We start from the raw sequence: 14,488 nt of genomic DNA on the forward strand, positions 1-14,488 counted from the left end.
CTGCATCACCAAGAAGAGCTCTCACAGTAATCCAGGGATGGTTAAAAAAAAAGACAACATCAGCCCTACCTTATAGTTCCAGGAAGAAAATAATCCAGTTATTTTTTGGTTTGAAGTTGCTGCTAGTTAATCAGTGTCCAGTCACGAAGCTACTGTGTGCTAAGCACTGGGGACACAACCTGCCAACAGCTGGTGATTACAAAGTTGTTTAGAAGAAATGTGAAATAATTATTAGCAAAAGGCATCCTGTAGAATGTAATGTTTTAGGGGACTTGAAGGACAGGTGGGGAAAAAGACAATGGGCTCGAGTGGGGATTCACCTTGTGATAAGAGACCAACCCGGAGGAGGGAAAGGAGTGAAAGAGCAAGTCAGAGGAGGAGAGGAGCTGGGACAGAGCCCCACGTGGGGAGGTCACCGAGAGGAGGAGCAAGAAGGGCCTAGAGCAGGGCAAGGGCTGAGAGAGGCCCCTGGATTTAGCCATTAAGAGGAATCACACCTACCTCCGGTGGTGGCTAGGAAGGGGTCCACAGCTCTCTATTGCGGTGGGAGACACATTCATAGAAATGAATTTACTGAGGAGAAAAGGTCAGGAGAGAGTGCCTTCCTACATGTAGCAGGTGAGGCGAGAGGACATGGAGAGGTGTGGGATAGCACACATATATCAAGGGGCAAGTTCAAGCTTTAGACTAACCATTCTGTATGGGTAGTGATGACGGGATCCCACTTGTGTTCAGGAAGAACTAGAGGGGGAGAGCAAGACTAAGTGGAAATCCAGGTATGAGGCCTTTTAGAGAGAAGGGGATTTTAGGTGAGATGTTACAGAGGAGGACATGACAAGATTTGGCAGCAGATTGGCTATGGAAGACTGGAAGGTAACATCAGAAAACGTGAAGAACTGAAAGGTTCTAAATTTGAGCACAAAAAATACTGAATTGGAAGAAATCTGAGAGTGGAGAAGCCAAAGAAAGCAATGTTAAAAGTACCCATGAACTTTAGAATGACCAAAGCAACTGACCTTAAAAACAGGAGGCATGCAGATAACTTAGGAACAGTAGGTCTCCCCAAAACAAAACCTGCACCAAGTGCAGGGGGTGGAACGCTCCTGATACCGTTAAATACAGAAAATAGAACATCAAAAGAGGTTTGCCTTCTAAGTGAGTCACAGTCACCATCACCTTATTCTTTAAACTTCAAAAACAATGGTTAAATTTGACAATTTCACTGGCAAAGAAAAGGTGTCTTGTAGCAGCCAAGGGAAAGAAAGACCTTCAAATACAAAGGAAAAGAATGCTCCAGCATATTTTGGGAAAAAAAAGCTCAAGCTCCTCCAAAATGATAATGACATAGGTTACAAAGCTAGGCTGAGTCATTAACAAAAAAAGATAGGTGAACTAAGAGGGTTGAAAAAAAAAAAAAAGCAAAATATTTGACATGAAAAAACATCAAATATCAAATAAAAGTGAATACTATTTTTAAGAAAGAATAAATAACCCTTGAACGAAGAGAAACTTGTGTTATTCTCCATGGAATTAAAAAGAAAGGGGAATCAGAAAAAGAAAAAAAGATGGCGAGGAGATTAAGATCAAGAAATCATGAATATCCCCTTTACCACACATGAAACTTTTGTGGGACGAATGTTGGAAGGTGCATATAGGGTTCAGGAAAGTAGGGAATGGGGAAGTAGTATATTCTTTAGAAAATCTGAACCACCAAGGAAAGAGATGGCAATTCCTGCATTCAGATGAGTAGCCACCCGGGATACAGTGACTGCAGAAAAAGCAGATCCTCCTGAAAGGTCTCCCTTGGTGGAAGAGGTGAGAGGTTATGTGTGACTTAAACCACTAGAAGATTTTAAAAAGAAATGGTGAATTGAGAGTCCCTGTCCAGTAGGGAAGTGTGCTGTGCACAAGGTTCTGATGCAGCTGGGTCCCAGCCGTGGCAACATCAACCCAGAGAGGTAATGGCACAGCTCCTAGGGCAGGTGAGATGTGAAAGGGAGATTTTGAGTTAATCACTTCACAGCTGAAAGAATGGAGTAAAGAAGAGGTACATAAGTCTAAGAAAAATCAAAGTCCCAAATGGAGAAAGTCGGCAAAAGGCAGCAGAGTTAGGGAAAAGAGCTCCAGGAGTAGAATTAATATCAAAGCACTCTAAGCAAAACTGTATTGGGCCAACAGAAGGGATGGCATAATTTAAGGTTTGCCAAGCTCTGTCACTTGCTTGTCCCTCCAGCCCTTGAAGGTGGATGCTATTGTTTTATAGAAAGGAGATGGGCTGGAAAGGTAACTTGTTCTTGTTGCCAGAAGAATTTTAACATAGTTTCCTGACTCCCAAGTCCAGTACTCCCTCCACTATGTCCCCTCTTAAGAAGCAAATGAAATTGAATGAAAAAGAGATCAAAATAAAATGAGACTAAAGTGCATCAAAGTGAAACCTCCAAAGTAGAAATTGCAATCGTTTTAGCAACAACAATCTCAATAAATAAGAAAACCCTAAAATGAATCATTAGCTATTGCAATACCAATACATGCTTCAAATGACAATTCTTAAATTCATAAAGGAAAAGTTAAGTATAGAAAGGCATAGTAGTAATAGGGCACTAAAATTCCTCTTGGAGAGATGATATACCTTACAAACCAAAGTGAGAAATCCAGAACTAGACAAATTCAGTGTTGGGGCTAAAAGACTTAGGATGCTTTTTGAATGGGTACATTGAATTATATAGATTAACATCACATGACAACTTTTTGAAAATCAACCATGTCACCAAAGCAGAGTAAGGCAGAAATTCTAAGTATATTGTTTTGTTGGACAAAAGGCAATAAAAATAATAGTCAATACAGGGAATAAAAATAAAAGATGTGAATGAAAAGTTCACAGTGTAATCCTGAACAATGTAGTGGGGATTGAAGCAAATTGAAATGATTATGAAAAATGATGATTAGTCAATATAGCAAAATTTCTGGGATGAAAAAATGAATACAAGGATATGCCTAAAAACTTGCTTTAACAAAATAGATGTCCAATATAAATAAAAATCTTGAAAATTTTAGACAAATTGAAAATCAGCAAACTATAAAACTGAAAATAGAAAATGGTTTGACATTTGGCCAATTAAGGAGCAAAATCAAATCTAGGTAGAATCACAACTGGAAGAAAAAAATTTCTAGAATCTACAACTATTCTAGTATAACTGAAAATCCCAAAGGAACAGAATATTCATAAAAAATAACAGTTTTTTTTTTTTTATTGTTATTGTTTTTTTTTTTTTTTTTTTTTTTTTTTTAGTATTTTACTAAGTGCAGAAAGTTGAGCTAATTCTAGAGCAACTCTCAAAGGGAGGAGACTACAACCATAGTCTTAAGTTTTAGGGGAAGAGTATCAAACTTAAAAGAACAGTTATTAATGTTACAACACAACTGATTCTCAAAAACTGAGACGGAAACATAAGACATAGCCCCAGTTTAAGAACGTTTAAAACAAAGACCAATATCCTCCACAGTGATTTCATGAGCACAGAGATTAGTTGTGGAAACTCCCCATTCCAACACAGGTCAGCATTTTCTCTGTCACATAATTTTAGTGAGCTGCCTAGACACCTAAAGGTTACATGCCTTACCCATGTGTCACAAGCAGGACTTGAATCCAGATCTAATCACTGTGCCAAGATGTCTCAAGAATAAGGATAAAAAATCTTTAAATAATATCCTGGGAGGTTACAGTAATTTATGTTAAAATCATTTCCTATTGTAAGTTGAATTTACACCAGGAATATATGGTTCAACATCTGAAAAGCAACATAATATTAAAGACAAAAACACAACTTCATTTGATTCAGAAAAAGCCTTTGACAAAGTACAACGATCAGTGCTAAAAGCTTCACAAAACAACAGATTTTTTTTTTTAATTATGAAAAGTATCTAAAGTCAAAGTTTAGCATTATACACAGTGTCTCAAAAGTCTTATGATAGTTTTAAGTCTGTAAACTAAGTTGAATTAATGCTACAAACAATAATTTTAAAGTTTTAAATTTAGTTTTAGGAATTTTGAAAAGTAAAGTCATAAAGAAAGGGAAGTCTTAATTCAAAGTAAAATTTATGGGTAGCTGTCTATCAAAACATTTTCCATCTACATCTATAAATTTGTATATTTACACATAATATTTTCTTTAAAGAAAGAAATAATTGGATACTAGTATTCATGCCTGGATCATAGCAATATTAAAATGGCAATACTATCAAAACTAATTTACAGACTTAGATCTATCCCAATTAAAATACCAAGATTATACTATACAAAGCTAGAAAATATAACAAAATTTGTCTAAATAGTCTAGAATATCAAAGGTAGTAGATTCAGAGAAAAGTAATCACTTTTAGTTTTAAAATGATTATAAAGTAGTAAATGAAAAGAAGTAGGTGTTGGTTAAAAAGTAGAAAAAAAAATAGTGGGACAGATTAGGCAAGGGAGAAATCAGAAATAATTCCGTAACCTCCTTTTTGACTAATTTCAAAACATACTTAAGAGTGATATTCCTCTTTGACAAAAATTTCTGGCGAAAGTGAAAAGCAGTCTGGCATTAGAATAAGATCATCTATCATTTGGGTATGTAATCTGAGTATTAATGACAATATTTTAAAATTGGAAAGTAAAGTACATTTCAAATTTTGTTCCTGGAGGAAAGAGGAATTACTAATCCCCATAATGGATAGAGGTGATCAAAAATGGTAAAACAGAAAATTTCAATTACATGAAATTAAAATACTTTAACTCAACTAAAATTTAAGACAGCTAGAATAATTAGAGAATCAATTAAGAAAATGTTTCTAATCAACCATTTCTGGTAAGGGCATACTATCCAAAACAATGCTTAATAATAATCAGATCTTTGAAAAGAAAAATGTAGTCATGACACACTTTTAACTTTGAGGCACTTCATTCATATTTTCTTTCTTAAATGTAGACAACAAAACCATCAAAGGCTCATCTATTTTTCGGTTTGCTGATTTCTGAAAGTACAGTGAAAATTTCACAATTTGTTCTTGAGCTGGTTCAACCTGCTTCTAACACACTTCTTTATAGAACTAATAATTTATAACCATACACCATTCCCCAGTAAGTCGTCATAATATATGAATAAGCTCTTTTCAAAATTGCAAACTAATTAAAACTCAAAACATGCTTCAAATCAATAAGAAGGGAAATGCAAATCAACACAACTCTTGAGATTTCATTTTCCACCCAGAATGGCAACGATGACAATAAGAACAGTGAGAATAGAAGGGTTTATAGAAACTGCAGTGTACTAATAAATGTATTACTCGTGGAGCCATAACATAGTATGACTGTTTTGGAAAATGACCATTGGAATTGGATAGATGTAAATGAAGAGTTTCTACTGCTGCAGTGATAAAACAATGGGTCCAGTGGTGCCCAGATGATCTCATGGGCCCATACACATATACGTGTTTTCGATTGTTTTTTGTAATGTCAGGAAACTGAAAACAAAGTAGATACCCATTGTTCAGGGAATGGCTAAAGTTGTGTGCTGTAAGTAATGATAAATGGACACAGATAAACATGGGACTGACTGCTGAGAAATTATAATGACCAAGCCTGGTCCTGAAGAAACAGAAAGCATTTTATTCTGTTTGCACAAATATGGGATCATAGAATTGGAAGACTTTCTATAATGTTAGACTTAATTCAATTGGTAAGTTTTGCTACACTTTCTTTTTTCTCCTTTTATAATAAGGGATAGCTTCTGGAGTATGGTAGGAAAGGAAAGAGATATAATGAAAATTAGGTGATATACAAACAAAATTGTTCTTTCATAAGTTAGATATTAGAGATTTAAAAAACATCAGGATAAGTAGTATCTTCCATCCCCTAGGACTTTAGGCTAGAGATTTTTGCCAATCCAGAAATAGGATCTGGCCTTGGAAGGACCTTAGAGAATTTATAGTAATAACTCTTTGCATTTTTATAAGATTTGCAAAGCTTTTTTTTCCCTCAAAACAATCCTCTAAGGGAAGTGAGAAGCAATGTCAAAGGTGTCTCCTCCCCTAGGGACTATTTGCCATCTAGAATTGTGGAGTCTGAAACTGGAAGTTTTGTGTGGATTTAGTTGTTCCTAGTATCCCCATTTTATAGAAAAAGGAAGGAGAGAGGGACTAACCATTTCCATAGAGCCTCCCCTTGTGCTGGACTCCCAGCTGAGAGTTTCACAAGTATAGTCACATTTGAATTTGACCAGTGACATCGTGCCTTTGAGGAACCCCAGGGAAAGTAAGGGATTGGCTCCAAGGCACAGCTTTCATGGTTAATGGAGATTAAGTGACAGGGGTCACCCAGCAGGTAGCAGAGTGGGCTTACTTGGGTCTTTCTGATTCCAAGCTTAGCCCCTACACAAACTGGAGGCAAATGTACAGGGAAAGCTGGAGGTTTGGAATCGACCTTAACTTTGTCTAGTCACAACTTCTGTGAGTCGGTTTCTCCATCTATAAAATGGGAATGATAACAATACTGTTAATCATGTAAATATCTAGCATTTATGTAGTACATCAAGGTTTACAAAATACTGTAAGATATCTCATTATATCCTCACAATGACCCTGGAAGGTAAGTACTAGTTTTATCCCCATTTTACATAAAAGGAAAAAGAAAGACAATAAGTGACTTCCCCATTTATCACATAGCTAGTAAATGTTTGAGGCAGGATATGAACTCACATCTTGTTCCAAGGTTAGCAAGTTATCTACAACTAGTTATAAGCTATAAATTTTCTTATATTTAATAGAGTATGTTTATATTAAAATTATTTTTGTTATTTGGTACCATAAATCACATGTAAATATTTAAAACAATTCTTAATTTACTCTATAATAATTTACTACTATATTAGAGTTTAGTAACAACAATAATAATAATTTACTACTATACTAGAGTATTTTCCTAGAATTTATTTACAGTTAAGTGTTCAACAACTAAAAAATTTGAAGGCCACTGCTCTTGAAAACAGAATTGAGAATAAACTTTGAAGATTTACTGCTATTACAAAATTGAGGGCATTAGTCGGCATCTTAGAAACCATGGTATAACATTATATTTATAGGGAGCTCAAAAAAGACGAAGGTTACCATAGTTTATAAAGTGCCCCAGCCAATGAAGTCACATTTTTTTTCTCATCAATTCTCACTTTAGAGATGGGCAACAGGCTCACAGAAATTATAACTTAAATAACATAACCAAGACTTGGACGCAGCTCTTGACTGCTAATTCATAGCTTTCCCCTCCATCACTGCCTCCACTTTGTGTAGAGGTCTGAAAAGACAAAAGTGGTTTCTTTGATGAGTCTTTGAAAATTAGAAATATAAACAAATTGTGGTTTAAGGGTGAAAAGAAGACCTAAAACATAAACATTAAGTTTATATACATTCTACTTTTGTTTATTTTTCCTTTTTAAAATACAAAATGTATACATTGAGCTTACACACACACACTAATGGCAAAGTTCAGGTGTACATGTATTGTACTACTCTTCTTCCTACACTGGTGATAGTAGAACATCCATCAGCTTCTTATCTTTACACCAGAATAGATCCCTGATTTATTTTTGTGAAACAAAGTCGCAGATTCCTTCTATCTCAGAAGTTTTTTTGTCTTTTTGATATTTGCAGAAAAAATAATAACAATGGTTATATCTTTAGTATTGTTATGGAAAAATTGACATTATGGGCTTAAGATCCTGGAAAGTGATATTTAAAATTGGGGCTCATGTGCTGTTAATCCCTTTACATAATCCAATTAAATAATTGAAGTGATAACCCATTCTCTACTGTTCCATTATTATAGTTAATAGTATGATCATTTTTTCCTTCAAAATGAAATTATGCTAATGTTCTTCCCCATTGCATCATCAAGTGTTCTTTGTCTTTGCAGCTCTTGTCACAGAAATGCAAGGGTGAGGTCAGGCCAGAGGTGATCTTGACCTTAGGCTGATTGCTATTAATTATTAATGTGTACCAGATGCTCATGCACTAGTGAGCCATAATTTAAAACTGGGAGACGGTAAATCCTTGTCTTCATTGTAGACTATGGACATTATGGGTGTGGACTTTTATGTAGTGATACCGGAATTCACTACATTTCCCTATTTCATGGGAAGTGTGAAGCCTAGTTGGGGCTGTCACCTTGCGCAAGTCCCAAATTACATATATTATGTGGGATTTGGATTCTAATATGGAAAACCAACAAGTACTTATTAATGAGCCATACTCAAAAGAAGTAATAAATTGTTTTAGTTCTAATGGTAGAAAAATGCCAGATAAATGAAGGCTTCAGCAAAAGGAGACTTCAACAAAAAGAGGAAAACCCACAAAAATAGGGACTGCATAATAATTTTTAATAGCGATAATTGTTTTTGTTTACTCAAAGTCTATAAATGGGATTACAGGATACAAATATGGAAATGAAATCTAATCTCTATAAATTAAACACTGATGCCAATATTTTAGAAAAAAACAAAAACAAAACAATAGTGGGGCTGGATTCTAATACAACTGGGTAGCAAAAAACACTATCATAACATCACTTTGATGTGCAAAAGCCTCAATAATTCCAGGGTTGGAGTACCAATAAAATTATGTGTTTGTCAGGTACCATTTCTTTGAATAGCTTCGTGGTAGGAAATTTTTAGAACATCCCATTAATTTAGTGACATAATGAAAAGGATGCAAATTGACATCTTGGAAACAAATAATTTTGAGGATGGCTTTATAATAAAAACAAAGCTTATTTGCATAATATGCTTCAGTGTAAAGCTGAGCAGTCTATGCTAAAAGTGGTAATTCCAACTTGAATATTGTTTTAGAATAGTTCACATTTGTGTATTAAATTTGAGATCTAACCAACATGTTAAATCACATTTTCAAAGAGCTGCATGGAGCGCATTATGTTTTCATCCTGTAAGGAGACAAAAATAAATAGATTAAATTTGAATTTTTTTCAATGAAAGATAGGCTATTATTCTGATTTCCCACAAACCTCTCTAAAATACCCATTTGGATGAACATGCACCTACACTTAAACACATTTTACAACCATCAGCTATTACAAATACTTAAATACTGCTTTTGTAAACTTTATATCTTAACGTAAAAATACATATTTTACACATGCATTCTATTTATAGAAATATCTTATCTTTCTGAATTTTTAGGTCTGATGTGTTTTCAACATTTTGAATAGTTATTTTTAGATTGAAGTGGAAAAGCACCCCAAATGGGACCATGAGAAATATAATCTTGAATCTTTGTAGTTAGAAGTTTATTACTAATTCTTCACTCCCTAATGCAGATGGTATTTTTTAACAACCCAGATGTGCTGTCTTGAAAAACCTAAGCCCTTGACAACCCGATAAGCTTAAAGAAATACTGCTTAGGGGCAGTTAGGTGGCACAGTGGATAGAGCACCAGCCTTCAATTCAGGAGGACCTGAGTTCAAATGTGATCTCAGACACTTAACACTTCCTAGCTGTGTGACCCTGGGCAAGTCACTTAACCCCAGCCTGGTGGGGGGGGGGATACTGCTTATTGCTGCCTGAGAATGACCCCTTAGAGTGATAACTTTTTTTGTCTCCTATTTAGAATAGAAATTCCTTTATTATGACAAATGTATTAAGAAACATTTTGATGTCTCTCTCTTCTTTCTATAAATATATGACCCTGAGGCCACTCATTACTGACCCCTCCAGTCTTGGTGTTGGGGGGATCAGTCCTGGCCAGTAATAAAAACGCTCTTCAAACTTCATTATTTTGGCAGCCCTGTTTTTCTCTCGCCTGTACTTCAAGATAATAATGGAAACCTTCCCAAATTCAACATACGAGAATATAAATAACAACTGTAACAGCAGAAGAGAGGAGACTCAGCAAACAAACCAGGTCAGGGATAAATACAAAAGAGCAAAGTGAAGTGATGGCACTAGACTAATTGCTCTTTGAAGTCTTGTAGATCCTCAGAGTTCTATGGGCCTGCTTCTAGAAACAAGTGGTTTTAAAGTGGCAACGAAGAAGCCTCATGTGGAGGCAGAATTTTGGGGCAGTCTTAATGATACTCTCCATAAGTGAGGGGCAAGCAGTGTAGAGAGCTCTAAGAACCAGGAAGATTTGGGTTGAAGTTGTTCTTCTAACATTTATTGGCTATAAGACCTGCTCGTCTGTAAGAAACTGATCTCAGTGGATTGTTCCAAACTGGTCATTTTAAGTTGTTTTCCAGGAATATTTCTAGAAGCAGCTGGATTTTCGAATGAAATGATCATGGTTAGTTTGTGTGTGTGTGTGTGTGTGTGTGTGTGTTTTATCAGTATACTGAAATACTGTTGATAAGCTGAAAGAACTACTGGAGAAGACTGGGAATTTAAAATAAAATCCTATTTTAATCATCATAAAAAACCTGATATTTAATGATTGAAATGGGATCATCATAAGGCCATAGATTTAGAGCTGAAAGGGTGCTTGGAACATATCCAGGCCAAGTCCCTCGTGATACAGAGGAGGAAACTGAGGTTCCAAAAAGGCGAGTGGTCATGATTAGAAAGCACCTAAATAAAACGGGGATCAAGGGCTTCCTGACTTTGTCGGGTGCTCTCTTCATTCTACTGCACTGCCTCATGAATACTTAACAGCCAGATAGCAAAAAGGTAGAATTTTTCCCATTAGCCTTTTCAAAGCATTCATGTAAAATGTGTTTACTTAAAAACACTTAGGAGACAGTAATAAATAAAGCTCTGCTTTTACAGAGAATGTGCCTGCTTTACTGTTTGTGACCAGTGAAGGCCTGGTTTGCCTGCATGGCACAATTCAAGCACAACTGAACTTGGAATTGGAAGCTTGAGTTCTTTTGTCACTGTTGAGAATGGGCAAACACACGTTGGGGAGAACCCCAATATATGGTGTGATTGTGATGTAGAAATATCCACACATTTGTGCCACATGATTAGTCCTGTCAAGGCTGCTCTACTGTATCCTGAAAGTAGATTGTCTATAGTCTGTTAAATTTTGTTCTCGTGAGATAACATGCTTTTTTTTTTTAAGACCACATTTTTTAAAAGATAAATTATTAATATTGACTCCCAAGTTCCCTCCTGTAAAGTTTTGGGAAAAACAAATATAGATAGACAATGAAAATTGTTCTCAGTAGATTCTGTATGCTCAGCTATGTGTAAAGCCAGGAAATTATGAATTTGGGCTTGTGTCAAAATGCTATGAAAATGAATTAGTTATTTTTGGTGGAAACTGGTTTATCCACACAGATACGGGATTGCGCAACACGGGTCAGCAGCATGTATAATTTCTAGTCTTAGAAAGTCGGGAGACAGGTTGGGGTGCAGGGAACAGATCACTAGTCTTGGAGTCAGGAGGATCCACGTTCAATTGTGGCCCCAAACACTTGACGCTTCCAGCCATGTTACCCTGGGCAAGTCACTTAATCCTGATTGCCACCCCTTCCCCCTTCCAACAACAACAACAACAAAAAAGTGAGGGGACACCAGGATTATGTAGCCAGTGTATGAGGGAGGAGGACTGGAGATAGACTTTGTCTACCACATTGTTCAGACCCTTCATGGTCCCACTTGGAGCTTTCTTGATAAACACTGCAGGGGTTTGCTGTTTCTCCAGCTCAGTTTACAGATGAGGAAACTGAGACAGCCTGGGGTAAGTGAACTTGCACAGGGCAACAGTCAATATCTGCAGCCAGCTTGGAGCATCAGGCCCAGGTCCTACCCAGCTGGCCGCAGACATTGTGACTCCCCCTGGAGCAGCCGAGGGGTCAGCTTCAAGGCCAGAGAACAGAACCAAAGTTTCAAAGGGCTCAGCTGCAGCATCTCCCCTAGCCCCTAGCTAACTGAGGCTCACATGTGATGCATTATTTGTGGTACTTACTTTTTGGCAGCTTTCAATGAATTCGTCTATGGTAACTACCCCATCTTTATTTTTGTCCATTTTCTGTTCAGAAATAAAATACAGGAGTGAGCGTTACAATCATAAAAACGCTTTGAAGATGTCCAATGAAAGGAAACCTTTCACTGACTCTGAAGGGAATCCCGTTCCACTTTCTGATCTTTACTATTTGAGTTGTCTTACTAATATTTTTTTATTATTATATATTTTTTATAATGTCTTACTAATATTTTTAAACCATAAAAATGATAGGGAAGTAGTTAGTGGAGGAACTCCTAACTCTGCTCACCCACTGTCCTTTTCCTACCTGGAAAAATGTTTCCACATGTTGTCGGGGAGCATCCTCTTTAAGAACAGGATATGTACATTTACCCATCATGTCATATATCGCTTTCATTATGTCAAGCATTTCCTGAAAAGAAAAAGGAACCTGAATAAGACATTACTCTTATGTGGATGGCAGAAACACCCTGTTTTTCATTATTTCATTTTTTTTTTCACATCTCAAAACTGCATTTTGTTTAACATTAGGCATTTTCCAACAAACACCCAAAAAACACCCATCTTCTGCAAAAGACATTCCCTAAAAATGGTTAAGCAAAAGCCTTCAAATTATTTTGACTTATATATATATGTATATATATATATATATATATATATATATATATATACATACATATATATATGCTATTTTCTACTTTGAAGTAGACTGTTTATTTGTGTTAACTTGAATTTGCCTATAATTTATCTCTGAATTTTGTTACCATTTAGGCCTATGTTAACATTTTTGTAGTCATTGCATTTATTGTTTTTTGGATTCTGTTTCTTCACTCTATATCACCTCATATTTGTCATTTGTTTCAGAAAGATAATATCGCACTAACATTGTCATACACACAAATATTTCAATCACAATTTATTTGCTTTAAAATCTTTTATAAATAATGTTTCCCAATTCTATCATCACAAACAATGCACTATAAATATTTTTGTATATATTGGCTAATTTTTTTTTATTAAATTTGCAGTCAATCTCCTGGGGTATAAATCCTAGTAAATGGATTTCTGCATCAAACAAATAAATGATTCAGAAGTTCTTTTTGTATGATTCCAAATTACTTTCTAGCAGAGATGAACTAATTTACAACTTCTACAACATAGACTGCTATGTCTGCTACCCCCTAGACTTCCAACATTTAATTCCATTGCCCTGCACACTTTTACTATTTTGCCATCTTTTCAAACTTAGCAAGTATGAGAATTCTTTTATTTTGAAATGTCATTTTTGTAGAATCCAAAGCTGCTTTGGATTCCATCCATCAGCGGTCTCCTTGTAATTACTGTTCTTTCTCTGTTAAATTATTCTGTATTTTGTATTTATTATATCTTTATCTTTGCAATCATTGTTTTTTATTTAGGAAAAATAAGCCCATTAGGTGAAGGTACTATTTCATCTTTGTTTTTAAATTCCAAGTACCTACCACAGTGCCAAGCACAAAGTAGGTATTCAATAAATACTTGCTGAATTGACTTCCTTTTCAGGTACAAAATCTAGAGACTGGCAGTATTTGGTGAAGAGTAAAAAAAAAAGCAGAATAACATAAACAACATCCACAATGACCACAATAGTGTAAATTATGATAACTAAGAGAAAAAAAAAACTCAGGTCAAATATAGTGAATAACATTCTGTTAACTAAAGCTAAAATCATTTGCTTTTTTGTTAGGAAATGATAAAGAATAGCATCAGAAAGCATCTTTTATTAGTCATAATTAAATTATTTTACTTAACTTTTTTCATATTTATTTTTAATTTGTGGAATAAAACAAGCATTTCCACAACATAGTATAATTTTTAAAAATGCACATAAAATTGCAAATCTATTCTGTACAACTTGCTAGAGTTTTAAATATATAATAAAATTATTGTGTAAATGCAATCGTTTTTTATTCTCATTCTCACCCTCTCATTCTCATGATACCATTAGTTACAAATACATATGTGTGTATAATAGGTAAAATTATATTATATACACTTCTATTTATCATTTTTTCTCTGTATGCAGATAACATCTTTTCTTCATATGTCCTTTATAATTAATTTGAATATTTGTAATAGTCAAAATGACTTATTCATTCTAAAAATAATGTTATTACTGTATTCAATATTGTCTTGGTTATGCTCATTTCACTCTTCATTATTTCTTGTGTTTCCATGTTTTTCTAAGATCAATGAATCCATCATTTCTTATAGCACAGTAGTATTCCATCACAATCATATCCCTTACCTTGTTCAACCACATTTTTAAGGGAAGGTTTTATGGAGAAATTTTATTGGGAAATGATTGTATCAAAACAAAATGTGTCAATATTAGAAAGAATTTTTTTTTAAAAGAACAAAGGCTATCTATATGTTATATATGTGTAGAATATTTTATAACTGAAAGCAATCATATGGTCAAACCCTTCTTCCCCCCTTTTTAAATAGAAAAATTTAGCTTTTTTGTGGATCTATAAAAATCTCTTAA

General features: G+C 34.9%; 1 protein-coding gene across 5 annotated transcripts in view; it reads right to left on the reverse strand.

Annotated features, from left to right (window-relative positions):
- Nucleotides 1-7,422: 7,422 nt before the first annotated feature.
- Nucleotides 7,423-14,488, reverse strand: part of KCNIP4 (potassium voltage-gated channel interacting protein 4) — a 1,054,021-nt gene continuing 1,046,955 nt past the window's right edge. For all 5 annotated transcript variants that reach the window (XM_074274536.1, XM_074274533.1, XM_074274535.1 and 2 more), the window contains 3 exons: nucleotides 12,269-12,373; nucleotides 11,944-12,006; nucleotides 7,423-8,965 (listed from right to left, as the gene is read on the reverse strand). In XM_074274536.1, coding sequence (XP_074130637.1) covers nucleotides 8,918-8,965; nucleotides 11,944-12,006; nucleotides 12,269-12,373 — 216 coding nt within the window. In that variant the 3' untranslated portion in view covers nucleotides 7,423-8,917. The remainder of the gene's footprint in view (nucleotides 8,966-11,943; nucleotides 12,007-12,268; nucleotides 12,374-14,488) is intronic.

The sequence above is a fragment of the Sminthopsis crassicaudata genome, chromosome 6 (assembly GCF_048593235.1).
Source record: "Sminthopsis crassicaudata isolate SCR6 chromosome 6, ASM4859323v1, whole genome shotgun sequence".
Lineage (NCBI taxonomy): Eukaryota > Metazoa > Chordata > Mammalia > Dasyuromorphia > Dasyuridae > Sminthopsis > Sminthopsis crassicaudata.